This window comes from Argopecten irradians, chromosome 8 (assembly GCF_041381155.1).
Source record: "Argopecten irradians isolate NY chromosome 8, Ai_NY, whole genome shotgun sequence".
In the NCBI taxonomy this organism is placed as follows: domain Eukaryota; kingdom Metazoa; phylum Mollusca; class Bivalvia; order Pectinida; family Pectinidae; genus Argopecten; species Argopecten irradians.
This window is the reverse complement of record NC_091141.1, coordinates 13,569,445-13,588,230: the sequence shown is the minus strand read 5'-3', so window position 1 is coordinate 13,588,230 and position 18,786 is coordinate 13,569,445. Positions and strand designations below refer to the sequence as shown.

The following is an 18,786-nucleotide window of genomic DNA, read 5'->3' as shown; positions in this document are numbered from 1 at the left end:
GTTTGTCTACAGACATTGATCCTGCAACAATGAAATACTGATGTGATTAGTTTTGAAGCCTTATTGATGTAAAAAATCTGAAATATTGGTCTTCAATAAAAAAAAAAAAAGATTAATAGTAACACATATAAACATGTTTGCACAAAAAGCAAGACTCACACAGGTAACATTTTTTCCGGTTGACAGCACATACCTGAAATGTATGTTTATGTAATGTGATCGAGTTGTTTAACCCAGAATATGTGTTCACATACCTAACCTAATAAATGGCATTTAGATGTATCCATAGTTACATACAGTGTGTTAAAATTTGGCGCTTTCATACCAATGGTCAAATAAGCCAAAATATGACCACATCCAAAAATATCAATTATGGGAGCAGATGTAAATATAATGACAGTGATAGTAACCACTGGAATATTGAGGATGTGCTGATTAATCTCCTATCCCCATAAATTTATAGAAGAGGGGATAAATACTTGATATTACAGGGGTTACTATCACTGTCATAATATCCACCACTGGACTCATAGCAAAACTAAGTTAATGAAAAACAAACTGTCGAAGCACAGGCAACCAAACTTCAATTATTTTACGAAGTACATCAAAGGACCAATCTACCTGTTTCCTCTGTCTACACAGATCAATGCTATGGCATATTTCGGGGTTGGCTATGGCGACAGTGACAGTAACCCAGTGGATTGTGGATCAGCTTGCTGAAATTTCCGTTTCCATGGTAACCTGATCATTATACACATATTTTTGTAGAAAAAATTGTCTAGACAACTTCTCCTAAACTACTGGATCAATTTCATTGGAACTTAGCATCAATGTTGAAGACCATGTGTAGATGTGTATGCAGGGGTTGTTTTACCGCAAATTGGGTTGTCATGGTAACCAGGTCATTATACTGAGATTTTATGTAAAAGGTATGTCCGACAACTCCTCAGCTAAGGTGTCAATTTCAACTCATAACTTCCCAGCAATGTTGGAGACCATGTATGCAGGTTTCATGTATCACTTAGCAATTGGCTTAGTTCTAGCCCAATGATTGATATGTTATAGCATACCAAGTATCAACATAATCAGTTTGTCAAGTTCAACATCAAATAGACATCTAAGTGCAAAAACTAAATATGAGAAGGACAAAATACCTTATAAAAAGGAACAAGGAAAAGAATCAAAGTATAAAATATCTTTATTCATATTTTTACAAAATCATGATGCAAATTTACATAATGGCATGAACTATTTACAGACTGATTAAAGATGTGTATGTTTAAATGATTTGTACACAATTAACTACATGCATTTTCGACAAATATTTCAAACATTAAAATCGATGTACATGTACTCACTGTGCAAAAGCACTTATATGGCTTGAATGGAATGTTTTGAGTGCAATTTTATGACAAAGGTTTTAAGGCAAAATCATTAAAAACACCAATTTTAGATTCCCAATGATGAAGAGCTTTACAATAGAATTCCAACGGAAAAAACATTTTGGACATTCCATATACACTGATGTAATAAGTAATTACAGTATAATACATTTTACACCAATTTTACCAATTAACAGAAAATAAAATGAAAATAAATATAGAGCTGATTTTCTTGTCAGCCCGCAGTACATGTGAAAAAAAATCTATTTACTTATTTATTTAGTTTTCATTGTTCTTTGCATATGATGATAAATTTCATTCTGGTGCTATTTTAATTAATACCAAGAATATTTTCAGAAATCAGGATTTTACGGTTTGCACACCAAGAAAAAAATGTTTGTTAGGTTGATAATTGTAACGATACTGGTAACACATTATTACATTATATATACAATTATATCTTCATTGTATCTGTCATGCATAGAACACATAAAAAATCTGATTTTAAAAATATTAACAAGAGTGTAATAATGAATTTAATGGTCACAGTCATTTAGGAGGTGGAGGAAAGTTTGAGTACCCGAAGTAAAACCACTGACCTATGGTCAGTACATATGTTACTAGTAACTGCTCAACAAAGGATTTAAACTTAAACCCAGAAGTGGAGGACTAGTGGTAATATGTCAGTACACCTCAATCACTCCGCTACTGCAGCCCCTAATTATAATGTAAATGATTAAAGAATTGAATCTTCAATATCAAACAATAAAATACATGAATATATATCTTGGATGGAATGATGTACAATATCTTTGTTTTAGTGCAATCCATAAATGATTTTTTTTCTTCTACAAAGTATTTTTTCAAACCAAATTGTTATGTGTTGAGTTTCAACTTAATATATATTAAATGATATTGAAAACTTCATATTCTTATAAAATCTGAATATGTAGAAGTTGAAATCTCCTGTTACATTCTTTCAGGAGGTGAACAAAGGAATTCTTCCCTAACACACATTCACACACACTTACCATTTTCACTCCCCCTCCCCCTCATATTACATCAAACCAACTTATTTTCATGTGTGTTTAAATTTTGCATATATCTGTGGTCAGTTAGAAACCATGAAGATAAATTGTCACAAAAACGTTTCAGTACAGGTCCATTAGTACCATAAGATTCCAAATCATGAATTAAATTATCTTGAAAAAGCAGTGAGACATGAAAACGTGAAATTAAGTTGGTTTACAGTGTTATTCTCATTTTACATATCGCACTGGATCTGGTTACTACATTCAGAGCATTCTGAAACATCCTAGGTCAATCAAAGGTCATATCATACAACCTTTCTACATTCTGTTGTAGAAACTGTATGCTGATTATATCATTTCAGGTTGAGGCATCAGGGTAAATGTACTTTACTATATCGTACTATCTTATCTTATAACAGTGAACTTTTGTTCTCGTTATGTTTAAAACATCATCTCAGAAATAAAAGCTTCTTTCGTTCCGTAGAAAAATTCTCCAATTAATAAGATTTTCCATCTAATTAAGAGTAAGTCATTCTCTGATAAAAGTATAAAGTAGTTGATTAATTAGGTTATTAGTTATTAGATGTTCATCGCTTGGTTACCCATAATGCCACGAGGACTGTCACTACTAACATTACCATATTAGGTAATGCAGTTACGGCACCGTTACAGAAATCTGTATCACATAGACACTTGAAAAGAAAGCCACTGTCAGATTCTACCGCCACACAACCGTTGGAGTATCCATCTCTTCGTACACACATCCGTGATACCACAGTCACCACTGAAAAACAAAATACAGTAATAAATATATACAGCTTAGATAATGGTTGGAATACATTATCTGAAGATCAAACACATTGATGGGCTTCAACAGATGACGGCTAGATGTAAAATTTGATGTTAAATGTGAATTACATATTAACTTGTGTCTATTCTAGACACCAAGTACTGTACCTTAATATTGTGTTTATCTTTCGAACGACTTAAATTTAGTCACAACAATTTTATTTCACAATATAGATTACTTGTGTTTGAAACAATTTAAGGTGACATATTTTCATGATTTTTTTAGATAGTTTTTAAGTGTTCAGGGCACACAAACATCCAAGGTAATTTCAGGATGGGTATCAAAGGGGCACAAACATCCAAGGTCATTTGAGGATGAATATCTAAGGACACCAACATGCAAGGTCATTTGAGGATGGGTGTCTAGGGGACCCCAACACCCAAGATCATTTGAGGATGGGTGTCTAGGGACACAAACATCCACGGCCTTTTGAGGATGAATGTCTAGGGACACAAACATCCACTGTCATTTGAGGATGGGTATCAAGGGGACACCAACATCCAAGGTCATTTGAGTATGAATGTCTAGGGACACAAACATCCGCTGTCATTTAAGGATGGGTGTCAAAGGTACGCCAACATCAAGGTACGCCAACATCCAAGGTCATTTGAGGATGAATGTCTAGGGGACACCAACATCTTAAGTCATTTGAGGATGAATGTCTAGGGACACAAACATCCAAGGTCATTTGAGGATGGGTGTCTAAGGGACATCAACGTCCAAGGTCATTTGTGGATGGGTGTCTAGGGGACATAAACATCCAAGGTCATTTGACGATGGGTGTCTAGGGGACATAAACATCCAAGGTCATTTGAGGATAGGTGTATAGGGGACACCAACATACAAGGTAATTTGAGGAAGAGTGTCTAGGGACAAAAACACCCAAGGTCATTTGAGGATGGGTGTCTAGGGACAAAAACACCCAAGGTCATTTGAGGATGGGTGTCTAGGGACACAAACATCCAAGGTCATTTGAGGATGAATGTCTAGGGACACAAACATCCAAGGTCATTTGAGGATGAATGTCTAGGGGACACCAACATCTTAAGTCATTTGAGGATGAATGTCTAGGGACACAAACATCCAAGGTCATTTGAGGATGAGTGTCTAGGGACAAACAAACATCCAAGGTCATTTGAGGATGAATGTCTAGGGACACAAACATCCAAGGTCATTTGAGGATGAATGTCTAGGGACACAAACATCCAAGGTCATTTGAGGATGAATGTCTATGGACACAAACATCCAAGGTCATTTGAGGATGAATGTCTAGGGGACAGCAGCATCTTAAGTCATTTGAGGATGAATGTCTAGGGACACAAACATCTTAAGTCATTTGAGGATGAATGTCTAGGGGACAGCACATCTAAGTCATTTGAGGATGAATGTCTAGGGGACACCAAAATACAAGGCCATTTGAGGATGGGTGTCTATGAACACAAACATCCAAGGTCATTTGAGGATGGGTGTCTATGAACACAAACATCCAAGGTCATTTGAGGATGGGTGTCTAGGGCAAACAAACATCCAAGGTCATTTGAAGATGAATGTCTAGGGACACAAACATCTAAGGTCATTTGACAACTGAGTATCTATAAATAACCTCATTCCTCTGTCACATGGTTACTGAGTATCTATAAATAACCTCATACCTCTGTCACATGGTTACTGAGTATCTATAAATAACCTCATACCTCTGTCACATGGTTACTGAGTATCTATAAATAACCTCATACCTCTGTCACATGGTTACTGAGTATCTATAAATAACCTCATACCTCTGTCACATGGTTACTGAGTATCTATAAATAACCTCATACCTCTGTCACATGGTTACTGAGTATCTTAAATAACGTCATACCTCTGTCACATGGTTACTGGTATCTATAAATAACCTCATACCTCTGTTACATGGTTACTGGTATCTACAAATAACCTCATACCTCTGTTACATGGTTACTGGTATCTATAAATAACCTCATATCTCTGTCACATGATTACTGAGTATCTTTTAATAAAGTCATACCTCTGTCACATGGTTACTGAGTATCTATAAATAACGCTCATACCTCTGTCACATGGTTACTGAGTATCTATAAATAACCTCATACCTCTGTCACATGGTTACTGAGTATCTAACTATAAATAACCTCATACCTCTGTCACATGGTTACTGAGTATCTATAAATAACCTCATACCTCTGTCACATGGTTACTGGTATTATAATATACCTACATGTCATCTACTGTCACATGGTTACTGAGTATCTATAAATAACCTCATTCCTCTGTCACATGGTTACTGAGTATCTATAAATAACCTCATTCCTCTGTCACATGGTTACGGTATTATAAATAACTCATGTCACATGGTTACTGAGTATCTATAAATAACCTCATACCTCTGTCACATGGTTACTGAGTATCTATAAATAACCTCATACCTCTGTCACATGTTACTGAGTATCTATAAATAACCTCATACCTCTGTCACATGGTTACTGAGTATCTATAAATAATACTCATACCTCTGTCACATGGTTACTGAGTATCTATAAATACTCATACCTCTGTCACATGTTACTGAGTATTTATAAATAACCTCATTCCTCTGTCACATGGTTACCGGATATTTATAAATAACCTCATACCTCTCTCACATGGTTACTGGGTATCTATAAATAACCTCATATCTGTCACATGATTACTGAATATCTATTAATAACTTTATACCTCTGTCTCTTCCAGTAATGAAGCCTGAATCTGCTAGAAAGGAAACAGTTTTAAACTTCATGCAATGTGTGTCTTTCTCTCCACATTCTGACGTGCCTCCTTCATTAGCCGCAAAATCAAACGGGTCCAAACAGATAGGGTCGTCTTTGGAGGCACAATCATAGCACTCTAAACAAGTACCTGTCAACAGATCACAAACAATACTACAGATAGGCACCTTCAATACAAACAATAATAAATACACTACATATTAAAATTATTTCTTTAACAATATCAGTCTGTGACATTCATTTTTTTCGCTGCTAGTCATTTGGACTAGTAAACCCCAAAATTTTACTAGTATGACTATTACCCCTAGCTGTTAAGGCATGTTTTGCTTCAGCCATGATCAGTTTAGGATTTTTGACCCAAATTACAGTCTGGGTGCGTTTGTGAATGCAAATTCTCACAAAATGATGCATCCAGACTGAAATAATCACATATAGAATACACTCAAAATATGTTGCAATTGACCACCGCTCTTGTAAATAAAGTATTTACTGATTTTAATCGGGTGGGGAGCCACTAGTCCAATCAGACTAGTTCATTACAATTGGCACTAGTCCGGCTGTAAAGTTACTAGTCGTGGGTATCAGACTAGTGCTTAAAGTCGCAGACTGCAATATGCAGCAAAGTGGGCACCAATGAAACAGAGCACATGATCTTAATATAAAATTATATCATTTTAAAATCACTGTCACTTCTAGAAATCATACTCTAGATTGGGTGCTCAACCAACCAAACTGCAGTTCTCTCTAGCCAAGATCTAATATTGCTAGTATTGACCAGGGATACATGTATATATGGGTTAGATTGATTGATGTATATACCAGCTAGATTAAATGACCCTCCCCCAGCTTAAACACACCCTAGCAACCCCATCCCTACTTCTAGAAAATTTAGTACCTTCAACCACACAAAGTATAGCTAATACATAGCATTTATGCCATTTACAATATGTTTGGGTAACAATAACCTCAATTAAATATTCGAGTGTAGTTACAATATGGCAAGTTTTAAATTAAATTCATGTTAACTCAAAACAAAGTACTCCTTAATGTTTCAGCATGCTTATACAGGATTTAGGCTTCTTTATCAAAAAGGCCTTTGAACTGAGGATCTTTGATTTGAATAAGGTAATTAAAGGTGTAGGTGCTGCATAGAACCATTTATTTTTTTTTGCATTTAGACAGAAACATAAATACATAATATATGTTATACATACATAATATATGTTTCTTACTTAGACAAACTGGTTGGGCACATGTAAATCTATTGCTAATATAGCGATATATAGCTTTTTATAGCTATATAATACTAGCGAAAAACAACATATCTGGAGATAAAAATGCTTGCGCTCAAAACTGACTCCTGAAACTTGCAGGAATGTGTTTAAGTATAATTTGAACACTATGCAAAACTTTTCGATCGAAACAATAGAGCAATAATCAATTTAATTAGCTTAATTATACATCATCAAAACTGCTTTCAATATGATTGTTATAAACAACCACTGCAAGTTTCAGGAGTCGGTTTTGAGCGGAAGCATTTTTATCTTCAAAAATGTTGTTTACCGTCAGTTTTATATAGCTATAAATAGCTATTATAGCTATATATCGCTATAATAGCAATAAATTTACATGTGCCCAACCTGATAAATGCTTTTGTTTATTTTATATGTATAGTGTCCAGTTACAATTATATTAAAATTTAAGTTCTGAATCTCTATAATAAAGAAGTGACACCTAATTGCCAATCATTCTAGGACGTACACTTGACTAACATAATGTATAACAAAGATATGATACAGTTATTATCTGATCATGGTCTTGGGTAATTACGGTGAATCATACATTCCACGATAAGTTGATTACCGGAAGTAAAATGGAAAGAAACAAAAACACATAGTAAAAATCATAATATTTCGTAAATAATATAAAATTAAAGTTTCCGTTGCATCTTAATTAAGAAAAGATATAATAATGGGGCATCATGAAGAAGTTTTACATGCAAAACGTAGAAAAAATATTGAATATAACTATATTGTATATATGCCACACCTGAGCGTTTTTCACCTGTGTACAGGGGAGATAATCGTCAAAATAAAAGCTTAAATAAACAGTTGTTTACATATTTTGACATTAATTGTGATAATAATTGATTATTGTTATTAAATTGTTTCATAATATGACTTACATATCGACAAAATGGTCATAAACACCACCAACATACACCAAACGTTCTCCTTGGCCGACATTTTTGTATTTCCTCTACCTGCGATTATTACGCTACCTAACGGTAAAACGTGAACTATGCTAAGAAAAGACAACTCTGTATAGTTCTATCCGAGGGCAATCTCTAAGCTTATTTTTGACAAAATGTATTAATCTTTTGATCAGAGATTTTGATAGTAAACCAGAATCAGAGATTTAAGACAGAAACATAAATACATAATATATGTTATACATACATAATATATGTTTCTTACTTAGACAAACTGGTTGGGCACATGTAAATCTATTGCTAATATAGCGATATATAGCTTTTTATAGCTATATAATACTAGCGAAAAACAACATATCTGGAGATAAAAATGCTTGCGCTCAAAACTGACTCCTGAAACTTGCAGCAGAGAATGTGTTTAAGTATAATTTGAACACTATGCAAAACTTTTCGATCGAAACAATAGAGCAATAATCAACTTAATTAGCTTAATTATACATCATCAAAACTGCTTTCAATATGATTGTTATAAACAACAACTGCAAGTTTCAGGAGTCGGTTTTGAGCGGAAGCATTTTTATCTTCAAAAATGTTGTTTACCGTCAGTTTTATATAGATATAAATAGCTATTATAGCTATATATCGCTATAATAGCAATAAATTTACATGTGCCCAACCTGATAAATGCTTTTGTTTATTTTATATGTATAGTGTCCAGTTACAATTATATTAAAATTTAAGTTCTGAATCTCTTTAATAAAGAGTGACACCTAATTGCCAGTCATTCTAGGACGTACACTTGACTAACATAATGTATAACAAAGATATGATACAGTTATTATCTGATCATGGTCTTGGGTAATTACGGTGAATCATACATTCCACGATAAGTTGATTACCGGAAGTAAAATGGAAAGAAACAAAAACACATAGTAAAAATCATAATATTTCGTAAATAATATAAAATTAAAGTTTCCGTTGCATCTTAATTAAGAAAAGATATAATAATGGGGCATCATGAAGAAGTTTTTACATGCAAAACGTAGAAAAATATTGAATATAACTATATTGTATATATGCCACACCTGAGCGTTTTTCACCTGTGTACAGGGGAGATAATCGTCAAAATAAAAGCTAAAGTAAATAGTTGTTTACATATTTTGACATTAATTGTGATAATAATTGATTATTGTTATTAAATTGTTTCATAATATGACTTACATATCGACAAAATGGTCATAAACACCACCAACATACAACAAACGTTCTCCTTGGCCGACATTTTTGTATTCCCTCTACCTGCGATTATTACGCCACCTAACGGTAAAACGTGAACTATGCTAAGAAAAGACAACTCTGTATAGTTCTATCCGAGGGCAATCTCTAAGCTTATTTTTGACAAAATTTATTAATCTTATCAGAGATTTTGATAGTAAACCAGAATCAGAGAATACAACCTTAAATAGTATTATATATATCTCTGCCAGAATGATGAATATATATGAAGAGCTCTCTAATATACTGGCTGTAGTCCATCCAACTCAGGACTTCAGAATTACTATGCAGTTACAATCAATTTAACATGGGTTTATAGGTGGTTCAAATTTAAATAGGGAAAACCCCAAATAGAACCTAAGTGTCAGGGAAGAGACAAGCAATTTCGTGGAATTTCCATCCACCGCTTTCAGGACATATTGTAGGTAAACATTATTGAGCTTAAGTTATCAAACTAGGGCATGCAGTCGATATCAAATTGAAGTTAAAAAAATCATATGTATACAGTGCACATGTATTTTTAGAGCTATATATGGTGGTGGAATGTTTACAGTACAAACACAGGCGTTTGGCTCTATAGATATTTATATGTATATATATATACACGTGTGTGTGTGTGTGTGTGTGTGTGTGTAATACTGTGTCTTACATATATATATAAAGAGAGAAAGCTATCTTTAGAGCCAAACGCCTGTGGTACAAGACTACATCGATACATCATTTCTCGAAGTTACTGAAGTACGCTACTAAGTCCTTAAAATTAAAAATTCGTCCTGGCCAAGACTCACGCACCTTAAGTAGTCTGCCATGTTATAAGATTTATTTTCTCACTATAAAAAAATACTAATCTTTAAATTAAAACAAAATGAACAATTTATCGTAAATGTCGTTCGATCTATAATGTCTTCATGTTCTACTAGTCAAACATTGACTTGACTAATTAAGAACAGAAAATGTGAAATTGTATATCGACGCCTCTTCTCAACATTCCCATTTATCATCGGTTGTAGTGAGTGAATCGTGCTGAACTTGAATGTAAGGGATGGAGTATTACAACTAACTCACCTGTACTGGAGTCTCCCTTCAACTGCTATAACGAGACACTGATGTAACGGTTATCTCCCTTGGCACGATCGGTACTTTGTATCGACGAAAGCATTCAAGGTCATTGTCAAAGCCAAAGCCAATGTTATAATAAGTATACATCATATAAACCCATTAAACGTTGATTTTCTCGTGAAACAGCATTCGAGGTTGTTGCACATCCAGTCTTAGATAATACATCCAATGTGCATACATTCATCCAAGGTCATAGCGCATAGAACCCAAGGTCATATTACCAATCCAGGAACAAATGCATCCAAGGTCATAGCAAATGTAAACCCCAAGGTCATACAATAAAATAACCCAGGATCACAAATCAAACACATCCAAAATCATAGTGCATTCAATGTCACAGCACATCCATGTCATACGGCACAACAGTTCAAAGGTCATAATATAGCTAAGGGGTCCAAGACCATAGAACATCCAAGGTCTAAGTATGCCCAAGGTCATAGCACATTCAATGTAATCTTAATCTTGTATATAAATTATACATAACGACAGTAATTAGTGTATTCAGCTATATCTGTCGCCTTCATGAAGCAGATACATTTTGTAACATCTTTTAAGCAATCCAAAAGGTTTTCAGTTTAGCCTATGTATTAGGAAAGGATTCAATTTACGATGATGGATAATTGTGTATAATATGATTGGTGACGAATTATGTGGAAATATCGCCAGAAGTCATTTTACATTGATATCTATATTTTGAGACACCATTGATCGAGAATATTATATAAATAATGTATTATCCAAATTAAATGTATTAAAATTACTTTCGGGAGGCACTTCACACAAGGAAGTGACATTTAAATGTGAATATTCTTTTAAAGCAACATATAATGTACTTCTTTCGTATGAAAAAGCATGACTATTGTAAACGATTAAATAGTAAGTACGTTCCCAGAGCCAATGTTAATGTAAGCGCTGTATGCAGTTGGCCTGCCCTGGTCGACTTCGCTCCATTACACAAATTTGAATAACAGAAGCACTGTCTGACATAACCTGAGTCGGCGGTTTTAACGTAACAACCTTCGGGTTTATGGAGCTGACCAAAGCGAATACAATATCGAGATATTGCTGTAGTGTCTGGAAAAAATAAACAAGGGAGATAATAAGTGTCAATCAATAGTCAATTTTGAAGGATAATAAAGAGAAATAGCTAAAGTAAAAATAGGGGTGATAATTAGTGCTTACTAAGGGAAATGATACAGACATGACTACAGGCTATCTGTATGGCTAAAACATAAACAAAAATGAAACATAATTGTGGTGTATAAAAACAAACGGGGGAGATAATTAGTGGAGATAATATAGACATAACTAAAGTAGATAGGGGAGACATTAGATTAGTGCTAACTAAAGGTAGATAATACAGAGACATAAGGACCAAAAAATTATGTCTGTTTAGGGTTACCCGACCGACCCTAATTTTTTACCCCCGACCCTAATCTTATTCCCGCTTTTCCACGAAAAAATTTTAAAAATTCGGGATTTGGATCTTAGACTCCGTTCCGGCCATCATTTTAGAGTGAAAGACACTAAAAAAAGTTTGAAAAAATCCTCCCGACCGACCCTACTTTTTTTGTCAATGTAACCCTAAACAGACATTTTTTTTTTGCCTAAGCTAAAGTAAATAGGGGAGATAATTAGATTAGTGCTAACTAAGGGAGATAATACAGAAACGACTAAAGTATCAGTATTGTTCGTAACGAATTGAGATAAATCTAAAATTCAATACTGGCCAAAGCAGGCAGAGGAGATAATCACCACTGGTAAAAATTAATAATTTACTATTACAATGTCCGTTGTCTGGAAAAATAGAAGGGGTCATATATACTATACTCTGATGTATATGTGAGATATTAAAAAAGAAAATAAGAAAGATTAATAAAGGTATTGTAGCAAATTCTGAAAATATTAAATTAAAGAGAGATATCTAGAAAGGGAGATAACTTACATGTGTATCTGTTCCACTGGTTGTGTAGGAAGGCTCGGACGTAGGTTTTGTAGCAGGCTGAACAGTTGTGCATAATCCTTTCATCCCCGCTACACGAGTGGGTCGTACCTTGTTTGAAGATGTTACACTGGTAGCAATCCACGGCACTCACTATCAAAATACAGATATCAGTGTGGTTAGATTGGTTTTTGATTAATATGTTTAACATCTAACGGAAGATATGATAGGTTTTGGAGATGGAGATGAGAGGGGGGAGTACCCTGTGGAAAACCACAAATCTTCAAGTAGATAAGAAATTACAGATATTCTTCATTGCTGTGCGAAATTAAGTTTGTTGATGAGTAAGACTTGTCCCATTTCAAGTAGTTTACTTCGCTTAATTCCTACATCGTATCGCAAATTTCGACGAAGTAAATAAATCTCAAGGAAAACTAGTATACAGCGGTTATGCACACACATAAAATGTTTCGAGTAGGGGGCATGCAGCTATATTTGTATAGCGGCCGACGGTAGTAAAACCAATCAATATCAACAAATAAATTTGGAAAACAGTTGTTGAACCTGTTATTTATGATGCTAAATATACATAGTGTAAAACAGTTGTTTAATCTTGCCGCGATGTGTTGTGGCGTTGTAATCTTGCCGCGATGTGTTGTGGCGTTGTAAGAGGAATACGTATATATTTTGAACCTCTAAAATGTCACCGATCATCATTATCATTACACCTTAAAAACTGAAGGAAAACATGTTTTCTTGTGACAGAAATGTAATACGAAAAGTTAAGAGGCTATTATCGTTTATTTTTGTCTGATGTTGCCGACTCACATTGTTACGATACTTATAACTTATCCCACCTACAGCCAACTTTCTGTAACTAAAACCATCCTTTATGTAACCTTTGACCCCTAGAATGTTGTCGCCAGGTGGTATCCCCAGTGCAGGTAGGTAAGAGGCCACAGGTATGATGAATCATATTATACCATCAAAGGTCTTAACCGTTACAATTTAGACCGCCTTGGAATAGGTGAGGGGTCAAAATGTCCCCCTGGGACACGCCATTTATTTTTTTAAGTCAGTGCATTCCACCAAGGAAGATGAGGAGGTTTATGAATGAAGTCAGAAAAACCAAAATAACAGATATAATTATGTGATAATCTGTATTCGTTTTCAAAGTCACAATTTCAAAAAAAGAAATATTTATATATATCAGCAGAGCGCATCGACATTTATAGAAAACGGACGGCATCTTCTCCGTTTGTATGTCGCTGTTCGTTACGTCATTGTAACCGAGGAGAAAATATATTACGTTACATTTTTTAAAATGTCCATTATTTGACAAGAGCAGACGACAGCACTTAATTATAAATGGCTAAGAAAAAATAAGCATACGTCTATCTGGACTTGTTGAAAATGACGTCACATAGAATTACGCAATATAATGACGTTTTTAGTACATGTACTTGAATAGACTGTAGATGCCCTACATGGGATTTGATTTCGCCACCCATCAAGTAGCCCGCCTTGGATAAGACGAGTTTTCGCTAAGTTTTACATTACGAAACTGGCTGGAATTCAAAATTACCACTCCTTTTACATATCAAACCAAGGCTGACGTTTATCGATTGTGCTTTGTTATATATTTTAACACCGAATAAACAACGACATTCCATCCAGTTTTCCGTTTCTCGGCTCTCCTATGAGGGCGGGCTAATAAAGACTCTTAAAAGTGACGTCATCCTAAACAGAGCTAATTCTGATGTATTTGGCGATCAATCCGGCCATACACATGGCGGGGAGACAAGGGAGAATAAAACATGTGTCACGAGTGCGCGTGAGGTAATACCGGTTTTTATCCAGATAAAATCTTACCGTAGATATGACGATAAACTACATTATAAAAGAAATCACAATCAAATCATATAGGCGTGGTGGTCGAGCGGTTACGATGCCCCGATATTTTACCACAAACCCTCCACCTCTGGATCGCGAGTTCGAATCCCGTGTTGCATAGTTGCCTAATTGTAGACCATGGCTGCGATTAAAGATATTTGACATCGATGATCATGGCTGTTTATAGGACATTAAACTTATCACACGTTGTAAACGTGTATTTCCAAAGAAAGTGATAATAAAACACCTATGGAAATAGCGAAAGAAAGGTAAAAGAAAGCACAGGAGTTTGACGTTCTGTCAATGATATATAGTATACTTTTTGTTTGTTTGATTTATTAACGTCCTATTAACAGCTATGGTCATGTAAGGACGGCCTCCCATGTATGCGATGTGTTGCGTGTATGTTGTGGGAGGTGCGTGTTTTGGGAGACTGCGGTATATTCATGTTGTGTCCTCTTGTATAGTGGAACTAGAGTGGAACTGTTGCCCTTTTTATAGTGCTATATCACTGGAGCATGCCGCCGAAGACACCAAGCAACACATCCCACCCGGTCACATTATACTGACAACGGGCGAACCAGTCGTCCCACTCCCTGAATGCTGAGCGCTAAGCAGGAGCAGAAACTACCACTTTTATAGAATTTGGTGTGTCTCGGCCAGGGGACAGAACCCAGAGCCTTCCTCACAGAGGCGAGCGCTCATAAATATCCCTATATACTATATAAAAACACCTGGTGTTTTTATATAGTGTATAGGGGCATTTTTATATATGTATACTATATATCATTGACAGAACGTCGAACTCCTGTGAAGAAAGTTAAAAAAAATAGGCGGAAAACGAAAGTTAGGCGGATAGGTGAATGGAATTTTTAGGAATATATGCGGAGAGGCAAACAAGTGACGATGGAGTGGTCGGACTGGCGGAAAGAAATATGAGGATGGAATAGTCGAACAAGCAGATTGGCGAAATGAAGGCGAAGGAGAGTAGAGGAAATAGGCGGATAGGCAAAAAGAAGGTGGGAAGGAGTGGTCGAACAGACGACTGGTAAAATAGTGAAGTATTGTAGTTATAGGTGGATAGACGAAAGGAATGTGATATAGGGTAGGTGAGAGATAGGCGGGTAGGGCAAAGGAAGGTGATACAGGGTAGGTGGAATAGGTGGATAGACGAAAGGAATGTGATAAAGGGTACGTGGGATAGGCGGAAAGACGAAAGGAATGTGATATAGGGTAGGTGGAATAGGTGGATAGACGAAAGGAATGTGATATAGGGTAGGTGAGAGATAGGCGGATAGGGCAAAGGAAGATGATATAGTGTAGGTGGAATAGGTGGAGAGACGAAAGGAATGTGATATAGGGTAGGTGAGAGATAGGCGGATAGGGCAAAGGAAGATGATATAGTGTAGGTGGAATTGGTGGATAGGCGAAAGGAATAGTAAAATTGGCGGATACGTAGATAGAAGGCGACGGAGGGATTTGGGAATCTTAGGTAGGCTGGCGAAAGTTTGATACAGAAACATTGAGGAAGAGAAACAGAAGGTCGAATGTATGTACTTGTCGCTTTAATACATACAAAGTGTCGTGTCTGCGAATACACCTGGTTTACTCGCCATGCAGAGTTCGGTACGAATGATTGCAGTATGTAATTTAAAGATCAAAAACATTGATATTCTCTATCGGAGTTTTTTTCAAAATCACAAAATCAGTAGACTGGAAAGTAATCAACGATATCTGATCATATGTAAATTTACACTTGAATGTACATGTATATATAGGTATGAAAACGCTTATGGGGAAATGCATATAACAGGCATCAAAAATATTTATGCTTTTTCCGAGTATGTAAATTCATTGAAAGCAAAAATTGTGTTTTCATAAAATACCGAAAGCTCGCGCTTCCTATTTATAAAGAATTTACCTAAAGCATGTTATTCACACTGACAAAATACCATTTTGGTGAAAATTTACACTTGCTCTTAATATTGAGAAATAACTGAATATAATGGTAACGTTCACAATTCTCTTATCGTAATCAGGACGTTTACAGTGCCAAAATATACACAGGATAAAGAGACAAAATAACACTTTTGATACTAACAAGAATTTTTTGGACAAAATGTCGGTGACGGTGAGACAGAAAATTTATACGTTTGATCGCGGTCAGTTTTTAAAGCACATGATAACAAAGAAATCAACATAATGGCGATATGAACTTGTTTTCAGGATAGACAAAACAATATTTACATGTAACTCAAATGTTTGCTTTGAGTAACCAACCTTATTAAAGCGATTTTTGTCCGCAAATTGAAAATTATATGTTGACAAACACTCTAATTATATGATCTCGTTTAAGTGGTTAGTATGTAAAGTGTAATTGATAATCATTTCGTAAAAATATGGTAACATGCCCAATGGCAGCTATACGTGTATTTAAAAGCCAAGAAAAGCTATTTATAATAAAATGAATATTGAGTCTGTTTCATAAAGTTGTTAACTTCTTTGGTTCCGTAGTAGCATCACTTATTTGTAGATTTAGATGTAGATTGGAATGAAGGTCAATGTTTTGTCGACGTTTTATTCAGTGTTGTACTGCATCTTACATGTACAGAGTAAAGTCATCATGATCCCAAAATTGGACCACAAACAAGGTGTGCTGTCTAGCTGTCCCCCTGATATATCATTGGTCAGCTCTATTTATAATGGTTAGTAAATATATAATCAGTATTTGGCCATGGTATCTACTATCGACCCACAACCCAACTATGTATACATTACGTGTACAAATTAGGGATTACGTTATGACCAACATGACGTGTTTAGATAATGATAATTAACTGACCGTATACATGTACATACACGGGTAGCTGTAAGTCTGACACTGACCGAATAGCAAATTTTATGAATTCAGAATAAAACTTATTATATACCATATATATTTTGTAGTTTTGATACGAGAAACCAACACCAATCTGCACTTCTTTATAGAATGCGAATATTTTTGTTTTTACATTAAAACGGTTAGATAAAATACGAATATTTTTGTTTTTACATTAAAACGGTAAGATATAATACGAATATTTTGGTTTTTTTTACATTAAAACGGTAAGATCAAATTCGGTTTTTTATATTAAAACGGTAAGACATCCCAGTGGTACATATATTATTTAAAGAACACAACTAAAATTGAGAAAAGTTGATATATGCATAAAGGAAGTAATGAAAACGTAAATGTTGTCATTACGATTCAATAATGTCGCCGACATCATGACGCGGAAAAAATCATTCGACTTTTATCTTTTTCTATATGTATCATATTAAGATAAAAACCAGATTTGTTTTTTATTTTTACTAGATTAAATAAAATAACTCACCTGTAACGACAGGAATGGCCACTACCATCAGTATCAAGTAGAGTAACGGGCTGGCCATTGTTTTAGTCCAAACCTATATAGCTCGATACCTGTAACGCGCGGGCACACCTTCACAGGTAAAATCTATTCGGGTAACTGCGCATGTCCAAACAGGATTCAGAGTAGAATTTAAATTTTTTATCAAAAGTGTGATTTTTTTTCATTTACCTGTCGTTTTCTGCAGAATTTTGTTAAAGATAGCACCAGAAAAGTTCAGGAAAGCCACATATATCTACACATAATGATAACAATATATTTTATTAACGTGTCACACATTTCTACACATGTAGAAGATTTTGTGTGGGCCTATGTGTTACGTATTATGTAGACATAAGTACCCGGTAATTTATATCGTGAGTCACGTCCACCTGTACGTGTACGTTAGGCCACTTTCTACTCATTTTCACCCCTTTTAATACATGTTTTATATCGCGTGCAAAACTTCTTAGTGATTTACCGCCTACATAACACAGCCTATTCTAAATTTCGCCATACGACGGAACCCAGCCAGTGATCGACTATCATTATCCACCCTTGTATGATATTCATGTAGGTAAATTTAACACTGTATCTTGGTAATGATATATGATGTTAACATCCCCACCCCACCGTCCACACCCCACCGTCCACACCCCCTCCCCAAACCCCATCGCCATCTTATTAGCACATCAAATCTGAATGAAATAATAATAGTTTAATTAATGATAATGTTCAAATCAAGATTAATTGATTTATTGTAAAACCAACTTAATTAAATCTTATACTTTTTAAGTATATTACATTTGTATATTTTCTGGTTACATGTCCATTTTATTGAAGATATATTTCACTAATTATGTGATAAGATAATCATCCTTTGAACAACTGAACCCAGGTGTGATATATC

General features: G+C 35.0%; 1 protein-coding gene across 2 annotated transcripts; it reads right to left on the bottom strand.

Annotated features, from left to right (window-relative positions):
• Positions 1-1,180: 1,180 nt before the first annotated feature.
• Positions 1,181-9,592, bottom strand: LOC138329430 (UPAR/Ly6 domain-containing protein rtv-like). Of its 2 annotated transcripts, none has more exons than XM_069276425.1 (3): positions 9,480-9,592; positions 5,997-6,176; positions 1,181-3,197 (listed from the first exon to the last, which is right to left on the bottom strand). In XM_069276425.1, the coding sequence occupies exons 1-3, from the start codon at positions 9,538-9,540 to the stop codon at positions 3,001-3,003; spliced, it is 438 nt and encodes a 145-aa protein (XP_069132526.1). In that variant the 5' UTR covers positions 9,541-9,592; the 3' UTR covers positions 1,181-3,000. The 2 variants fall into 2 exon arrangements, with proteins under 2 accessions (XP_069132526.1, XP_069132527.1); XM_069276426.1 differs by lacking the exon at positions 9,480-9,592 and adding an exon at positions 8,232-8,359.
• Positions 9,593-18,786: the final 9,194 nt, after the last annotated feature.